This window comes from Lithobates pipiens, unplaced genomic scaffold, assembly GCF_037356315.1.
Source record: "Lithobates pipiens isolate NorthernLeopardFrog02 unplaced genomic scaffold, aLitPip1_a1.2 Scaffold_16, whole genome shotgun sequence".
NCBI lineage: Eukaryota > Metazoa > Chordata > Amphibia > Anura > Ranidae > Lithobates > Lithobates pipiens.
In genome coordinates, this window is record NW_027507748.1 from 158,562,664 (window position 1) to 158,579,534 (window position 16,871).

General features: G+C 44.6%; 1 protein-coding gene across 1 annotated transcript in view; it reads left to right on the forward strand.

Annotated features, from left to right (window-relative positions):
* PTCHD1 (patched domain containing 1) overlaps positions 1-15,065 on the forward strand; it is a 284,107-nt gene extending 269,042 nt beyond the window's left edge. The window contains exon 4 of the mRNA XM_077480707.1: positions 12,368-15,065. Coding sequence (XP_077336833.1) covers positions 12,368-14,022 — 1,655 coding nt within the window. The 3' untranslated portion in view covers positions 14,023-15,065. The remainder of the gene's footprint in view (positions 1-12,367) is intronic.
* The last annotated feature ends 1,806 nt before the right edge of the window (positions 15,066-16,871 follow it).

Consider the following 16,871-nt stretch of genomic DNA (forward strand, 5'->3'; position numbering starts at 1 on the left):
AAAAATCCAGAGATTATAGCTGCCCCAACTCTCCAGTACCTTCTCAGGCAATAGAAACGTGTCTGTGTATACTGTGTGATTGTATACTGTGTGTGTGTGTGTAAACTGTGTGACCTCATAATCTCTGATTTCCTGGAGGCCCCATAATATTCCATTGCCCGGGGGCCCTATGAGTTGTCAATCCGGCCCTGGTAGTGGCAGTAGAATTCCCTTTTATAGGTAGTACTTCACCCTTACGTAGTATGAAGTGCTGTCTGTTAGCATAACATTTTTCTGAAAATACATTAAATGTGCAAGACACATGAAAGTCCTTACATTTAACTAACCATCAAATCTATCTCTTGCTATTGTATGCTGTAGAAAGAGTGATCCCTCTTTATGAAAATACTAACTAAAGCATGCCATTCTGACTGTGCTGAATGTCACATTCTCTAAACCGTCTGACTCTGTATACTGTGCTGTACATGACATAACCCTGGCTGCCCCACCCTGTGCACTAAGTTTTCCAAGACTTCCCAACCCATATACTGTGTTCTGTGTCATATATTTTGTATCTATCTATTTGATATATTCTTGGTGGCTGCTATGTGCTCACTGTTCACCTCAGTGACGGCTGGTGCTCACATTTATTTGGGGAGGCGCAAACAAACGAAAAAAAAAAAAACATCAATTGCAGCCACTGTGCCCTCAAATGCAGCCGCGGTGCCCATCAAATGCTGCCACTGTGCCATCAAACGCAGCCACTGTGCCCATCAAACGCAGCCACTGTACCATCAAACGCAGCCACTGTGCCCATCAAATGCTGCCACTGTGTCATCAAATGCAGCCACTGTGCCATCAAACGCAGCCACTGTGCCCATCAAACGCAGCCACTGTGCCCATCAAACGCAGCCACTGTGCCTATCAATTGCAGCCACTGTTCTTCAAACGCAGCTACTGTACCCATAAATTGCTGCCAGTGTGCCCATCAATTGCTGCCAGTGTGCCCATTTATTCCCCCTACTGTGCCCCATCAAATTCTGCCAGTGTGCTCATCAATTGCCCCTACTGTGCCCCACCAAATGCTGCCAGTGTGCCCATAAATTGCAGCTACTGTACCCCATCAAATTCTGCCAGTGTGCATCACCCGGCACTTACCTGTCTCGCAGTGGGTCAGCAGCGGTGTCCTGAATGCTCCTCTATGTCTTCTTCCATCTTCTCTATCAAGCATCCAATCACAGTGCCTGACATTTCAGCCAATCAAGTGACAGGTAACAGACCTGAGCACCTGATTGGCTGAGAGGCAGTTCAGTGTTAGCAAAGCAAATTCCTTCGCTTTGCTAACACGAAGCTGAGTGAACAACGAACGCACAGCATTGCGCCCGCCGTTCACCTTTTTGGGCCTACGGCTCTAAACAGGTGCTTCCAAAAAACCTCCTCGCCGCTGTAATTGAGGTGCCCGGCGCCTGAAAAGGGGCCGCACACACACAACATACACTACAAAATGTGTGTGGGTATTTATTAAAGTGATTTGTAAACATTTTTTTCCATTAAAATAATAAACACGTATACTTACCTGCTCTCTGCAATGGTATTGTGCAATGGTATCCTCACTGACAGTGCATAAAACTATTATGAAAAAATTCCAGTTCCTATACCATATTGATGGTTCATTTGCATCCATGTGGTCCACACTTCAATTCTTCACAACGTGCTCCAACACCAAGCGCACTCACTCTACGAGTTTATACACCTATACACCCGAAGCTACCCCCAATTGCTCGTGTTGTTCTATTCCTATACCACAGGCAGCTGCAGCAGTTACAGTCAGTGTATTGTGCCACTTGCACAGTATACACCTGAAGCTACCCCCAATTGCTCGTGTTGTTCTATTCCTATACCACAGGCAGCTGCAGCAGTTACAGTCAGTGTATTGTGCCACTTGCACAGTATACACCTGAAGCTACCCCCAATTGCTGGTGTTGTTCTGTTCCTATACCACAGGCAGCTGCAGCAGTTACAGTTGATGTATTGTGCCTCCTGCACAGTATACACCTGAAGCTACCCCCAATTGCTCGTGTTGTTCTGTTCCTATACCACAGGCATCTGCAGCAGTTACAGTGGGTGTATTGTGCCACCTGCACAGTATACACCTGAAGCTACCCCCAATTGCTCGTGTTGTTCTATTCCTATACCACAGGCAGCTGCAGCAGTTACAGCAGTTACAGTGGGTGTATTGTGCCCCCTGCACAGTACACACCTGAAGCTACCCCCAATTGCTGGTGTTGTTCTGTTCCTATACCACATGCAGCTGCAGCAGTTACAGTCAGTGTATTGTGCCACCTGCACAGTATACACCTGAAGCTACCCCCAATTGCTTGTGTTGTTCTGTTCCTATACCACAGGCAGCGGCAGCAGTTACAGTGGGTGTATTGTGCCCCCTGCACAGTACACACCTGAAGCTACCCCCAATTACTGGTGTTGTTCTGTTCCTATACCACAGGCAGCTGCAGCAGTTACAGTCGGTGTATTGTGCCCCCTGCACAGTATACACCTGAAGCTACCCCAAATTGCTGGTGTTGTTCTGTTCCTATACCTCAGGCAGCTGAAGCAGTTACAGTGGGTGTATTGTGCCCCCTGCACAGTATACACCTGAAGCTACCCCCAATTGCTGGTGTTGTTCTATTCCTATACCACAGGCAGCTGCAGAAGTTACAGTCTGTGTATTGTGCCCCTGCACAGTATGCACCTGAAGCTACCCCCAATTGCTGGTGTTGTTCTGTTCCTATACCACAGGCAGCTGCAGCAGTTACAGTCAGTGTATTGTGCCACCTGCACAGTATACACCTGAAGCTATCCCCAGTTGCTGGTGTTGTTCTGTTCCTATACCATAGGAAGCTGCAGCAGTTACAGTTGGTGTATTGTGCCACCTGCACAGTATTCACCTAAAGCTACCCCAATTGCTTGTGTTCTTCAGGTCCTATACCACAGGCAGGCAGCTGCAGTAATTACAGTGGGTGTACTGTGTCATCTGCTCAGTGTGCACCTAAAGATACCTAAAGATCTCCCTGCAGACCATTAGTATGTCTGGAAGGTCAATAAGGAGAGTCAGGCAGTTACGAGCCAATAAAAGAGGGAAAGCAGGCCCTATGTCTAGAGACAACAGTGTTGGTCATGGATGCGGTGCATTGTCATCAGCACGTGGCCATGGGACACATTTGTCCTTATTTTCGGCAGCTGGACATGTTGAGCTGCAACAAGACTTGGTAGAGTGGATGACCAAGCCCTCTTCATCCTCCTCATCTTCTCTCCCCCAGGCACAGGGTACTGGCAAAACAGCTGCCAACGCGTCCTCTTCCCTCGTCTCAATGGCATCAGTCACTCCTTCCCTAGACCCACCATGTCCTCCTGAGGAGTCCCCCGAACTGTTTGAGCACAGTGTTGGGTACATGCTCCAGGAAGATGCCCAGCATTTTGAAGGCTCTGATGATGATACCTAGATAGAGGAAGGCAGTAGCGTGAGCCCAGAGAGATGGGATGCTCAAGAAGGACAGCAATCTGGCAGTCATGTTCCACCAGTTGCGGCATACTGCCAAGTTTGCTCCAGTGATGAAGAGGGAGGGGATGATGAGGTCACCGACTCCACATGGGTGCCTGATAGGAGAGAGGAGGAGGAGGCACATCTCCAATGAGTCAGGATGCCCTCCAGGGACCAGCTTAAGGGCAGCACACCGACTGAATCACACCACAGAGCTCCACCTGTGCAGGGTGCTGCCTTTGCACGTTATTCCAAAAGTTCTTTGGTGTGGGCCTTTTTTGAGACGAGTGCATCAGATCGTACTGCTGCTATTTGCAACATATGTCTCAAGCATATCTCGCGTGGCCAAAACATCAGCCGCTTGGGCACCACATGCTTGACCAGACATATGTTGACCTGCCATGCAGCTCGTTGGCAAGTGTACCTTGAAGACCCACACCAAAGAACAAACGGACCTCTCCTTGCTCCTCATCAGCTAGGATCTCCAACCTCACTATACCTTCAGTCCTCTCTGAAACCTGCACTGAGAGAAATGAAGGTGTAGAATTAGGTGTGTCACAGCCAAGTACTTGCAGGCACTCTGCTAGCAGTACACCAACGTCCGATTGTAGCAGGCAAATTTCCCTGCCCCAGCTGCTGGACTGTCGAAAGAAGTTCACTCCCAGCCATCCACATGCCCAGCAGTTGAATGCTAGCTTGGCTAAATTGCTAGCACTTCAACTGCTGCCTTTTCTGTTGGTAGACTTGGCCCCCTTCCGTGAGTTTGTGCAATGTGCGGTTCCTCAGTGGCAGGTTCCCAAAAGCCGCTTTTTCTCAGGGAAGGCGATTTCGGCTCTCTAGCGGCATGTGGAAGGCAGTGTCCATGCCTCACTGGACAGGGCGTCAGTGGTAAGGTGCATATTACCGCTGACTCATGGTCCAGAAGGCATGGACAGGGACGTTACCTATCTTTCACGGCCCACTGGGTCACTCTTATAGTTTCATAGTTAGTAAGGTTGAATAAAGACACCAGTCCATCTAGTTCAACCTGAGTGTCTACAATTGTCCCTATCCCTGTACTTTACACACTCACATTGGTCCCTACCCACAATCCAAGGTCCCCGTTCATATACTAGGGCCAATTTTGGACAGATGCCAATTAACCTACCTGCATGTCTTTGGTTTGTGGGAGGAAACCGGAGTACCCGGAGGAAACCCACGCAGGCACAGGGAGAACATGCAAACTCCAGGCAGGTAGTGTCGTGGTTGGGATTCGAACCAGCGACCCTTCTTACTGCTAGGTGAGAGTGCTAACCACTACACCACTGTGCCGCACTCTTCTGGCAGCTGGGAAGGATGCAGGACAAGATGCAGGACAAGATGCAGGACAAGATGCAGGACAAGATGCAGGACAAGGTGCAGGACAAGGTGCAGGACAAGGTGCAGGACAAGGTGCAGGACAAGATGCAGGACAAGGTGCAGGACAAGGTGCAGGACAAGGTGCAGGACAAGGTGCAGTAGTGTTGGAGGTTGTTCCGCCACCACGCCTCCAAAATGCTACTACTGGTTGTGACACACCTCTCTCCTCCACCCCCTCCTCTTCTTCTTCCTCCATGGCCTCTTCCTGTACTTTGTCCTCGGAACCAGCAGTGCTCCGTAGGCGTTCAAGGGGCTATGCAAGTATGTAGGCAAAAAGATGCCATGCCATGCATGCGCTGGTGTGCTTGGGGGACAGGAGCCACACTGGGGCAAATATTCTGTCAGCTCTGCAAGGGCAGGCTGAGAGGTGGTTGACGCCACGCCAGCTTAAGCCAGGAATGGTGGTTTGAGACAATGGCACCAACCTCCTCTCCGCCTCAGACAGGGACAACTGACCCATGTGCCCTGTGTGGCTCACGTGCTTAACTTGGTGGTGCAGAGGTTCCTAGGCAGGTACCCGGGCTTACAGGATGTCCTGAGGCAGGCCAGGAAAGTCTGTGTTCATTTCTGCCGGACATATAATGCCAGTGCTCGGCTGGCTGAGCTCCAAAAGGAGTTGAACCTGCCCAAGAACCGCCTTATCTGTGACATGCCCACCTGGTGGAACTCAACGTTGGCCCTGCTGCAGCAGCTGCACACACAGCAGAGGGCCATCAATGAGTACCTGTGCGACTACGGCACCAGGACAGGGTCACACCAGTGGGCCATGATCAGGGATGCAGGCACTGTCCTGTCACCATTTGATGAGGCCACAAGGATGGTGTGCAGTGACAGTGCATGCATCAGTGACACTGTACCTCTTGTCCACTTGTTGGAGCACACTCTGCATGGAATGGACAGGGCACTTGAGGCAGAACAGAGGCAGGAAGAGGAGGACTTCCTTGCCTCTCAAGGCCCCCTTTATCCAGACAGTGTTCCTGCTGTCCTGATGATCACACAGGAAGAGGATTAGGAGGAGGAGGAGGATTGTGTCAGCATGGAGGTGGAGCCTGGCACTCAGCATCAGAAACAGCAGTCTTTTAGGGATGATTTACAGTACCAAGAAACCCGTGGACTTGTACGTGGCTGGGAGGAGGTGGCTGCGGATCATGTCGTCCTTAGTGACCCAGAGGACTCCAGACCGAATGCCTCAGCTAACCTACGCTGCATGACCTCCCTGATCCTGCAAAGCCTGCAGAAGGAGAGGGATCATTACTGGCTGGCAACTCTCCTTGATCCACGGTACAAGGATAAGGTTGCGGACCTTATCTTTCCATTGCAGAGGGAGCAGAGGATGAGACATCTCCGGGAGGCCTTGCAGAAAGGTCTGTGCAATGCGTTCCCAGAGACTGGGAGGTTACAAACTCCTGGTCCTGGACAACGTGTTGCTGAGACCGATGCGTTCAGACAGTTTTTTAGTCCGTAGCTCCAAGGTATGATCGGTTCCAGCAACCATCGCCAGCGTCTGATTTACATGGTGCAGGAATATCTAGGGGCAAGGTCAGACTTGGACACCTTTCCGATCGAAAATCCTTTGGGTTACTGGATCTTGAGGATGGATCACTGGCCAGAGCTTGCACAGTATGCAATTGAGCTACTGGCCTGTCCTGCATCCAGCGTTCTTTCGGAACGCACATTCAGTGCTGCTGGAGGCTTTGTAACCGATCACAGGGTGCGCCTGTCCACCAACTTGGTTGATCAACTGACCTTCATCAGTCTTGGATCACCACCAGCTACCAAACACCTGAAGCTGATGCAATTGAATAATTTTTTTTGAAATATCACATCCCTTCAAGACTGCCTATGCTGATGCTGAGTGACTGTCCTGTTATGTTAACTGACTAGCCTCTTCCTCCTCAATGATCCTGCTGATTGGAAGTGTTCTGGGTGCCGCCACCAGTGGCTATGACCCAATCTTTCAGCTCCTGTTTAACAGGGGAATGTAATTACAATTTTTGATGCAATGCTTTGCAGCAGGACTCATTCCTGCACTCCAACTAGAGTATCTGTGAGGGGTTGCAGTGTTCTGGCACCAGCACCAGTACCTAAGGCCCAATTTTTCAGTCCCTGTTTAACAGGGGCGTGTAATTACAATTTGTGATGCAATACTTTGCAGCAGGGCTCATTCCTGCACTCCAACTAGAGTATCTGGGAGAGGTTGCAGTGTCATGGCACCAGCACCAGTGCCTAAGGCCCAATTTTTCAGCCCCTGTTTAACAGGGGCGTGTAATTAAAATTTTTGATGCAATGCTTTGCAGCAGGGCTCTTTCCTGCACTACAACTAGAGTACATGGGAGAAGTTGCAGTGTTGTGGCACCAGCACCAGTGCCTAAGGCCCAATTTTTCAGCCCCTGTTTAACCTGGGTGTGTAATTACAATTTTTGATGCAATACTTTGCAGCAGGGCTCATTCCTGCTCTCCAACTAGAGTATCTGTGAGGTGTTGCAGTGTTGTGGCACCAGTGCCTAAGGCCCAATTTTTCTACCACTGTGCAACAATGGCATGTACCGTATTTATCGGCGTATAACACGCGCCGGCATATAACACGCACCCCAAGTTTAGGAGGGAATTTTGTGGAAAAAACTTTTAGGAGGGAAATTTAAGGAAAAAAAACTTACATTTAAATGCCCATCAATGCAGCCTTATCAGTGTCCATCTGAAGCCTCGTCAGAGTCATTTGCAGCCTTGTCATGCAGCCTGTCCTCATTGCAGCCTTGTCATGCAGCCTGTCCTCATTGCAGTCTTGTCATGCAGCCTGTCCTCATTGCAGCCTTGTCAGGCAGCCTGTCCTCATTGCAGCCTTGTCATGCAGCCTGTCCTCATTGCAGCCTTGTCATGAAGCCTGTCCTCATTGCAGCCTTGTCATTGCAGCCTTGACATGCAGCTTGTCCGTCTTAGTGCATTGTCCGCTTATGTTTTTAAAAATGGTGCCACCGAGATGTCCCGTGTATCTCGGCGGCACCCGGAAGTTCTTGGCGGCTTTTGGCTGCTCTCGGACCTTCTCGGCGGCTTTCGGCCGCTCTCGGAGGCTTTCGGCCGCTCTCGGACTTTCCGAGAGCGGCCGAAAGCCGCCGAGAAGGTACGAGAGCGGCCGAAAGCTGCGAGAAGGGCTCTGGGCGGCTGAAAGCCGCCCAGAGCCCAAAAAATTGTGTGGAAATCGCAGAGTATCGCGTATAACACGCACCCGCGATTTTCCCCTGATTTTAAGGGGAAAAAAGTGCGTGTTATAAGCTGATAAATACGGTAATTCCAATTCTTGATATAAAAGGTCACAGCAGGGCATTCCAGCTCCCACCAAGAGTCACTTTGAGGGCTTACAGTGTTGTGGCAACACCAACACCTTAGGCCCAAATTTATTCACAGCATATAGGGCAGGCCCCTACTTTCAAACATCCAACTTACAAATGTCTCCTAGTTGCAAACGGAAGGAGACAACAGGAAGGGAGATGAAAAAAGACAGACGGCAAAAAATTATACAGGGGTGATAACCCTTCCCTATGTTTTCCAAAAAGCTTAAAAATAGATTTTTTGACTGGAACTACACTTTAAAAATGTACCACTTCAAAATTACAAACAGATTCTACTTAACGCAAAAAACCTACACAGTCCCTGTCTTGTTTGCACCGCCTGTATACTGCTGTTCTAAGTATATAGGGCCTGGGGGCCCCACGCCTTTCCTTTTTTTAATTTGTGTACGGAGTTCCCCTTAATATCCATACAAGACCCAAAGGGGCTGGTAATGGGCAGGCCATTTTTCTCCATGATTTTCATCCATATTGCCAGAACCAGACATTACAACCGCAAGCAGTTTTAAATTACTTTTTTTCAGTTAAATGTCATCTTGTGCCAAGACTGTTCTAAACACGGGAAACACATGCCACTTCACAGGCATACTATAGAAACCCCCCAGGCACAAAATTTAAAGGAATATTTCACTTTTTTTTTCACTTTAAGCATCATTCAAATCAGTGCTCCCCAAAATACTGCCATTTTTAAAACTTTTTTTTGCATTGATACATGTCCCCTGGGTCAGGAGCCGGGTCCCCAAACCCTTTTTAGGACAATAACTTGCATATTAGCCTTTAAAATTATCACTTTTGATTTTAAACATTTGAGTCCCATAGACTTTAATGGGTTTCATACAAACTTTCGGTCCGTTCGAAGGTTCTGGTTGCGAACTGAACTGGAGTTTTTTTCCCGGCTCATCCCTAGCCAGAGGCTTTGTGCTGAGAGCGAGCACATTGTGCACTCCCAGCATACGGATCAAGCTGTCACTGATAGCTCTCAGTCATGACTTTTAATCAGAAGGCAGAGGGACCTGATCATGTGACAGCTGTGAGAGCTAATCACAGCAGTCAAAGAATACAGAAGTTGTACCGCCTCCCAGGCATTAAACCCCATTTAAAAAGACTCCAGGAGGCAGTATTAAAGGGGTTAAAAATTAAAAAGAGAGCTAATTAGGGGAATCACCAGTGCATTATTTGCTTATTTCTACTTTCATTTTGATTACAGTCTTCTGCGCATCTTCACTGGTCTCACAATTCGATTTGATTATGATTATCCTGTCAAGTATTCAGTTTCCACGATGCATTACGATGCATTACGATGCATCACTATGATTCACTATGAGTCACTATTACTGGCCATGGTTTTCATCAAAAACCCATCAGTGCATTCTTATCAGTGCAGCCTTATATGTGCCAATCAGTGCAGCAATATCAGTGCAGCCTCATCAATGGCAATCAATGCAGCCTATCTGTGCCCATCAGTGCAGCCTTACCCATGCCCATAAGTGCAGCCCCATCAGTGCAGCCTATCAGTGCCCATCAATGCAGCCTCACCAGTGGCCATCAAATGCAACCTATCAGTGCCCATTAGTGCAGCTCCGTCAATTGAGCATTATCAGTGCCACTGCCCATTCATGCAGTCTAGCAGTGCTCATCAATGCAGCCTATCAGTGCCCATCAATGCAGCCTCATCAGTTCCCATCAATGCAGCCTCATCAGTGCCCATCAGTGCAGCATCACCAGTGCCCATCAGGGCAGCCTCATCAGTGCCCATCGTTGCAGCCTCACCAGTGTCCATCAATGCAGCCTCACCAGTGTCCATCAATTCAGCCTCATCAGTGCCCATCAAATGCAGCCAATCAGTGCCCATAAGTGCAGCCAACCAGTGCCCATCAGCACAGCCTACCAGTGCCCATCAAATGCAGCCTCATCAGTGCCCATAAATGCAGCCTCATCAGATCCCATCAGTACAGCCTCATCAGTTACTATAAATACAGCCTCATCAGTGCCCATCAGTGCAGCCTCACCAGTGCCCATCGGTGCAGCCTCATCTGTGCCCATCAGTGCAGCCTCATCTGTGCCCATCAATGCAGCCTCACCAGTGCCCATCAAAGCAGCCTCATTAGTGCCCATCAATGCAGCCTCAAAAGGGCCCATTAAATGCAGCCTATCAGAGCCCATCAAATGTAGCCTACCAGTACCCATCAAATCAAGTCTATCAGTGCCCATCAATGCAGCCTACCAGTGCCCGGATCACACAAAGTGGGCATCTCCCACTGTGACACAGAGCTTGGATTTTAATTGCCCGGCGGCCGCTATCAAGAAAGTCCCCCCTCCTGGACCAGCTCGTATGATACACGTCACACCAATTACATTTCCTGGCATTGAATCAGTGTGCTGTCTATCATAGGAGCCAGTCTAGGAGGCAGGACTTTTTTTTACAGCAGTGGCGACTTCCATCACCCACCAGGAATTTCATATCAAAGGTCATTGTCATGGGGGAGATCCCGCTCTGTGCAACATACCCATACACTTTTAAGCATGGAGAGGAGGAGGGAGGGAAGGACTCTGGCAGGGGTGCGCCGAGATGACATCATTGATGCAATCACAGTTCAGCTGTTCTCTGTATCGATGCTAAATCCTTTAAGGCTGAATCGTGATGCATCGATTATATGATTATTTTCAACACCCCTACTCTTAATTATTAAATAATGCACAGACAAGCAGTATTTATTTAACAGTTTAATTTAATATGTAATTTTAAATGAATTTGTAAAACTGGACCTACACAAATTTCTATTCACTGATATATGGCACAGTGGTCAGTATGCAGAGGTATATAATCTATTCATTGTTCTCCATTACTGCAATTCGATGCTACAGATATTTAGCACAGAAAATGTAACCTAAAGGTAGGGGCTTGCATGTAAATTATTTATTTAAAAGCAAACATATGTAGCATGAGCATTTTTTGCTGTTTCAAGGTGAGGTGAAAAACATGACGTGTGCTTATAAAACTGATAGAAATTCTGAACTGTCCTATGAATCTTACTAAAGCCATCTTTCTAAATGAATGGTTAGCTGCACTACATAAAGCATGAACCCATATTTAACTGACCTACAATGTTAATTGACTTCTTTTCTAAATCCTCTTTCTACACAAAAAAACTAATATTATACAGGTAATAGCCCATGTCAATGTGTAAGTAAAGAAACATATTTTTGCTCTATAATGTATTTATAGAATGCTTAAGGTGATTGTATTCATATTAGTCCACTTGTTATAACACAGCTAAGTACTGTCCATGATACGTTTTCTGTTTGCATTAGCAGTTACATTTTAGGACACAATTTTTGGATGTACCTTCATCTTCTTGATCCAAGCAGAACTGATACATTAAAGCTTAGTAAAATGTTAAGAGGAAGCCTGCAAAGACAACAATCTGATAAAAATGCACACATGGGGTAAAAAACTATGAATATAAGTTAGTCAGATAAGCAGTAGAGAAGGGAACTGTAGAATGGGAGGGAGGGGGATGAGTCACAGAGGTGAGAATGGTCATAAAACAATTTTATAGTGATTTGGAAAACTGAGGTCTTAACTTTTTTGTGTCAAATGAAATAATTTTTTATGTAAAAGAAAAAAACACTGAACACTTAAAAAACAAGGCAAGTATGTTTTAATGTTTGGTCACAGTGATGTTTTTGTCTCTCCCTTGCTTTAAACTGGCCATAGGTCTTTCAACTTGCTAAAGCAGAACTTTGAAACTAAACAGATATTGCAGTTTTAATTTTGGTCTGCCCAGTCAGACATTATCGAATGTGTTATCATCCTTCCAAAAGTGTGATGTTGAAAAGGTGACTTTTGAACATCATTCCTTTCAGTGGACAGAAAAAAATACATAGCTTCAGTAAAAAATAGCAAGTGAAAAATTCAATATGCTGGTTCTGAAGACGTCTTGGAACCTGTAAATTAAATTAGTAACAGAGTAAATCACAGGAAATTGGAGAAAATGCTAAATCTGTAGTCCAGAGGTCAGGCTGTAATCTAAAGCAATAAATATTGCTAGGAAGTGTTATATTGAGAGGATAGCTTATAACGTTGTGTTGTTCTTCTTCTTTCAAGGTCATGGATTATATGGAACCTTTGAAATGCTGTCATCTTGGAGGAAGACTAGAGAAGACCAACATGTAAAAGAAAGGACAGCAGTTGTGTATGCAGACACCATGATTTCCTTCTCTCTCACCACTGCCATGTATCTTGTTACCTTTGGGATTGGTGCCAGTCCTTTCACAAACATCGAAGCTGCAAGGATATTTTGCCGCAATTCATGTATAGCAATCTTCTTTAACTACCTCTACATAATATCATTCTATGGCTCTAGCCTTGTGTTTACTGGGTACATTGAAAACAATTACCAGCATAGTATTTTTTGCAGGAAGGTGCCAAAGCCAGAAATTCTACAGGTCAAATCGTTGTGGTACAGGTTTCTTATGACTGCAAGATTTAGTGAAGACACAACAGACTCTGAAGAAACAAACTCCTATGAAAGTCATCTTTTGGTTTGCTTCCTTAGACGATATTACTGTGACTGGATAACAAATACATATGTAAAACCTTTTGTAGTTCTCTTTTACCTTGTTTATATTTCCTTTGCCTTAATGGGCTACTTGCAGGTCAATGAAGGGTCTGACCTAAGTAACATAGTTGCAACCGAGACACGGACCATAACGTACACTGCAATCCAGCAAAAGTATTTCAGTAACTACAGCCCAGTTATTGGCTTCTACATCTATGAATCTATAGAATACTGGAATACAAGTGTCCAGGAGGATGTTCTAGAATACACAAAAGGATTTGTAAGAATATCATGGTTTGAGAGCTACTTAAACTATCTCAGAAAACTTAATATATCTACTGGATTACCCAAAAAGAATTTCACTGACATATTGAGATACTCTTTTCTGAAAAACCCAAGGTATGCATATTTTTCTGAAGACATCATCATACCCAAGAAATACAACAATGAAGTAGATGTTGTGGCCTCTAGGATGTTTCTGATTGCAAAGACCATGGAAACAAACAGGGAAGAACTCTATGATCTTCTTGAAACTTTAAGAAAACTTTCTCTTACGTCCAAAGTAAAATTCATTGTCTTCAATCCATCTTTTGTCTACATGGACCGATATGCTTCTTCAATTGGAGCTCCATTACAAAACTCCTGTATAAGTGCTTTGTTCCTGCTGTTTTTTTCATCATTTCTTGTTGCCAGCTCTATCATCAATATTTGGATAACACTAACCGTGGCCTCTGTAGCGTTTGGAGTAATCGGTTTCATGACATTATGGAAGGTTGAGTTAGACTGCATATCTGTACTTTGCCTAATCTATGGGATTAACTACACCATAGACAACTGTGCACCACTAATATCAACATTTATCTTGGGTAAAGAATTTACTAGGACTAAGTGGGTGAAAAATTCATTAGAATTGCATGGGGTAGCCATTTTACAGAGCTACCTCTGTTACATTGTTGGTCTGATCCCTCTCGCAGCTGTGCCTTCAAATCTGACCCGTTCACTGTTCAGGTGCTTGTTTTTGATAGCATTTGTCACATTCTTTCACTGCTTTGCAATTTTGCCAGTTATGCTGACTTTTGTTCCACCCTCAAAGAAGAAGAGGAAAGAAAAGAAAACCCAGGAAAACCGTGAAGAAATAGAATGTGTTGAAATGGTGGACCTGGACAGCACTAGAGTGGTTGACCAAATTACAACTGTTTGATTTTTTTGTTTTTTTTGCATTTTCTAAGTTTCACCCTAGGTCTTACTAAGAGAATGTTTTGATGGAACTTCTTTGAGACACAATTATCCAATACAACCCATTCAATGGATGATCCAAAAAAAAGAACTTTTAGCCTCAGTACAAAGAAAAGATAAACATAAAGCTGAATTACAGTGGTTTAGGCATTGGTTATATGGTGGTAGAATATTCCAAATGTTAGAATAATCTTAGAACAGTTTATTAATTTGGTTCAAACGTTCATATGTTTAGATAGAAAAACATTGCCAGCTCTCACTCACATGTACACATCCTACCACATTCCTCTAACCATTCTCTATGTTGCGCCTTCTCTCTCTCCCTTCCCCACTTCTATTTCTCTCTTATATCCTCATTTTCTTTATATGTTTTCCCTCCCCTAATCCCTGGAGCGGATTCATAAAGGAACTGGTGGCCTATAGCTACAAGCCCAGTTTCAGCTATTTTCTATCAAATGGGTAATCGAACTTGATGGACAACTTAATTGCTTGTCCCCAAGCTGTTTATCCATCCTTCCTCCCTTTCTCGCTCTTTCTCTCTTTCTCTTTCTCACTTCCAACACAAGCACATATAAACAAGTGGTTTCAATTGCTTACACACTGTAAAAGAAACTCGCTTTGACACATTTTGTTCAACTCTCTGTTTTATATTCTTTTAGAGTAAAGTCAATAAATAGAATCAAAAGGAGACTGCAACATTCTCAAAGTAATTTGTATTAATTGTTTAAGCAGGAAATGCTATTTCAATGCTGCTCATAAGGCTGTTACTGTTGCTGAGTCCAAACGCCTACAAAGGTCAGCTGTTCATAAAGAGTTAGTTCAATGTTCTCATACACATTCCAGCATTTTTGTAGATTTATAGATCTTAGCTTATCCCTTTACTACATAAATCCGCTTTTCGGGCCTTGTGTTTAAATTTTGCTTTTTTTTAAGCTGTTATATATATTTTTTGATATAAAACAAAATATGCAGCATTGTAGTGTCAATTAAAACACATTATTAAATAAACGGCATTGTAGTATTATTGTACAGCACGCACATTTATAATTTAGGGCAGTTTATGACAAAACTTTGTAACCTAAATTATTTAAAGCAGATAAATACTTGATTTTTTTTTTCATAAAGGAATTTATATGTGGCATTGATAGCTTCTTAAAAGGCCTATTGCTTAGTGCCAAAGCATTCACACCTCTAAACACTCAATTATCTTATGCTCTAACCTATTCTACCCTGCATTAATAGAGAGGGCAGAAAATTATGTTATAGCCCACAACCGTCTCAATATACAGTCAATACATACAATAATAATCTCAAGGCAGCTCAGACATAATTGAGGAAACATATAAGGTTCATTGAACACATTCAAGCATATTGCGTACAAGAGGTCCAAAACCTTCAATACATATATTGAGACCTTAACTAAAAAAAACTGTACATAATGAGTAAAGAAGGAATAACGTTTCTGGAGAGAGCAAACATGATTCCCATGCTGGCTGCCTGCTGGAAAGTCAAACCCACTGCCCCCTGACTAAAATGTTTTAGAAAGTTATATTAAAAGTGTGCAAGAAAAAAATAAATTACACAGACACTAATTGGAAAGATGAATGGAAAATTGGAAAAGAGAAAAAAGAGGAAAGATCTCAAAGGTGGGGATGGGAAAGGAGAAGAAAAGGGATGTGCTGGGGGGGGGGGGGGGGACTAAAGCCCACAGAAGATATGGAAAGCGACAGGTAGGGGCCATGCCATATCTGCCAAGTTGACTTTGGCTCATCAAGAGCTGGAGGGGAGACAGGATTTCCTGAGAGACATCCTGCACCCAAGGAACCCATTAATTCCTAGTAGGGTTCAGAATAGGAAAAGATACACCATGGATCTTTGCTCAGATAAAAAGAGGCCATTAGGTATTCCATGTGCTCAATATAATTGATTTTGGACAGCCACAGAGAGATGGGGGGGGGGGGGGGGGGTGACAGGCTGTTTCCAAAGAGCAGGGATATACATCTGAGCTGTATTTAACCACTTCAGCCTTGGAAGAATTGGCTGCTCAATGACCAAGCCATTTTTTGCGATTCGGCACTGCGTCACTTTAACTGACAATTGCACGGTCATGCAACACTGTACCCAAACAAAATTGACGTCCTTTTCCCACAAATAGAGCTTTCTTTTGGTGGTATTTGATCATCTCTGCAGTTTTAATTTTTTGCGCTGTAAACAAAAATAAGAGAGACTATTTTGAAAAAAAACACAATATTTTGTACTTTTTGCTATAATAAATAGCCCCAATTTGTTTGTTTTTTTAAATGCACATTTTTCCTCAGTTTAGGCCGATAAGTATTCTTCTACATATTTTTGGTAATAAAAAGCATATATTGATCGGTTTGCGCAAAAGTTATAGTGTCTAAAAAATAGGGGATAGATTTATAGCATTTTTGTTTATTGTTATTTTTTTACTAAAAATGGTGGGGCCGATCTGTCATTTTTATTGAGACTGCTACATTATTGCGGACACATTGGACATTTTTGACACATTTTTGGGTCGATTGCCAATTATATAGCGATCAGTGCTATAAAAATACACTGATTACTGTATAAATGTCACTGGTAGGGAAGAGGGTTAACACTAGGGGGCAATCAATGGGTTAACTGTGTTCCCTAGGTATGTGTTCTAACTGTGGGGGGTGGGACTGACTATAGGAGGTGAGAGATCATGGTTCCCAGCTCGTAGGAACTCACAATCTCTCTCTCCTCTCCCCACAGAACTGGGATGTGTGTGTTTACACACACAAGTCCCTGTTCTGCCCCTCATGGCCATGA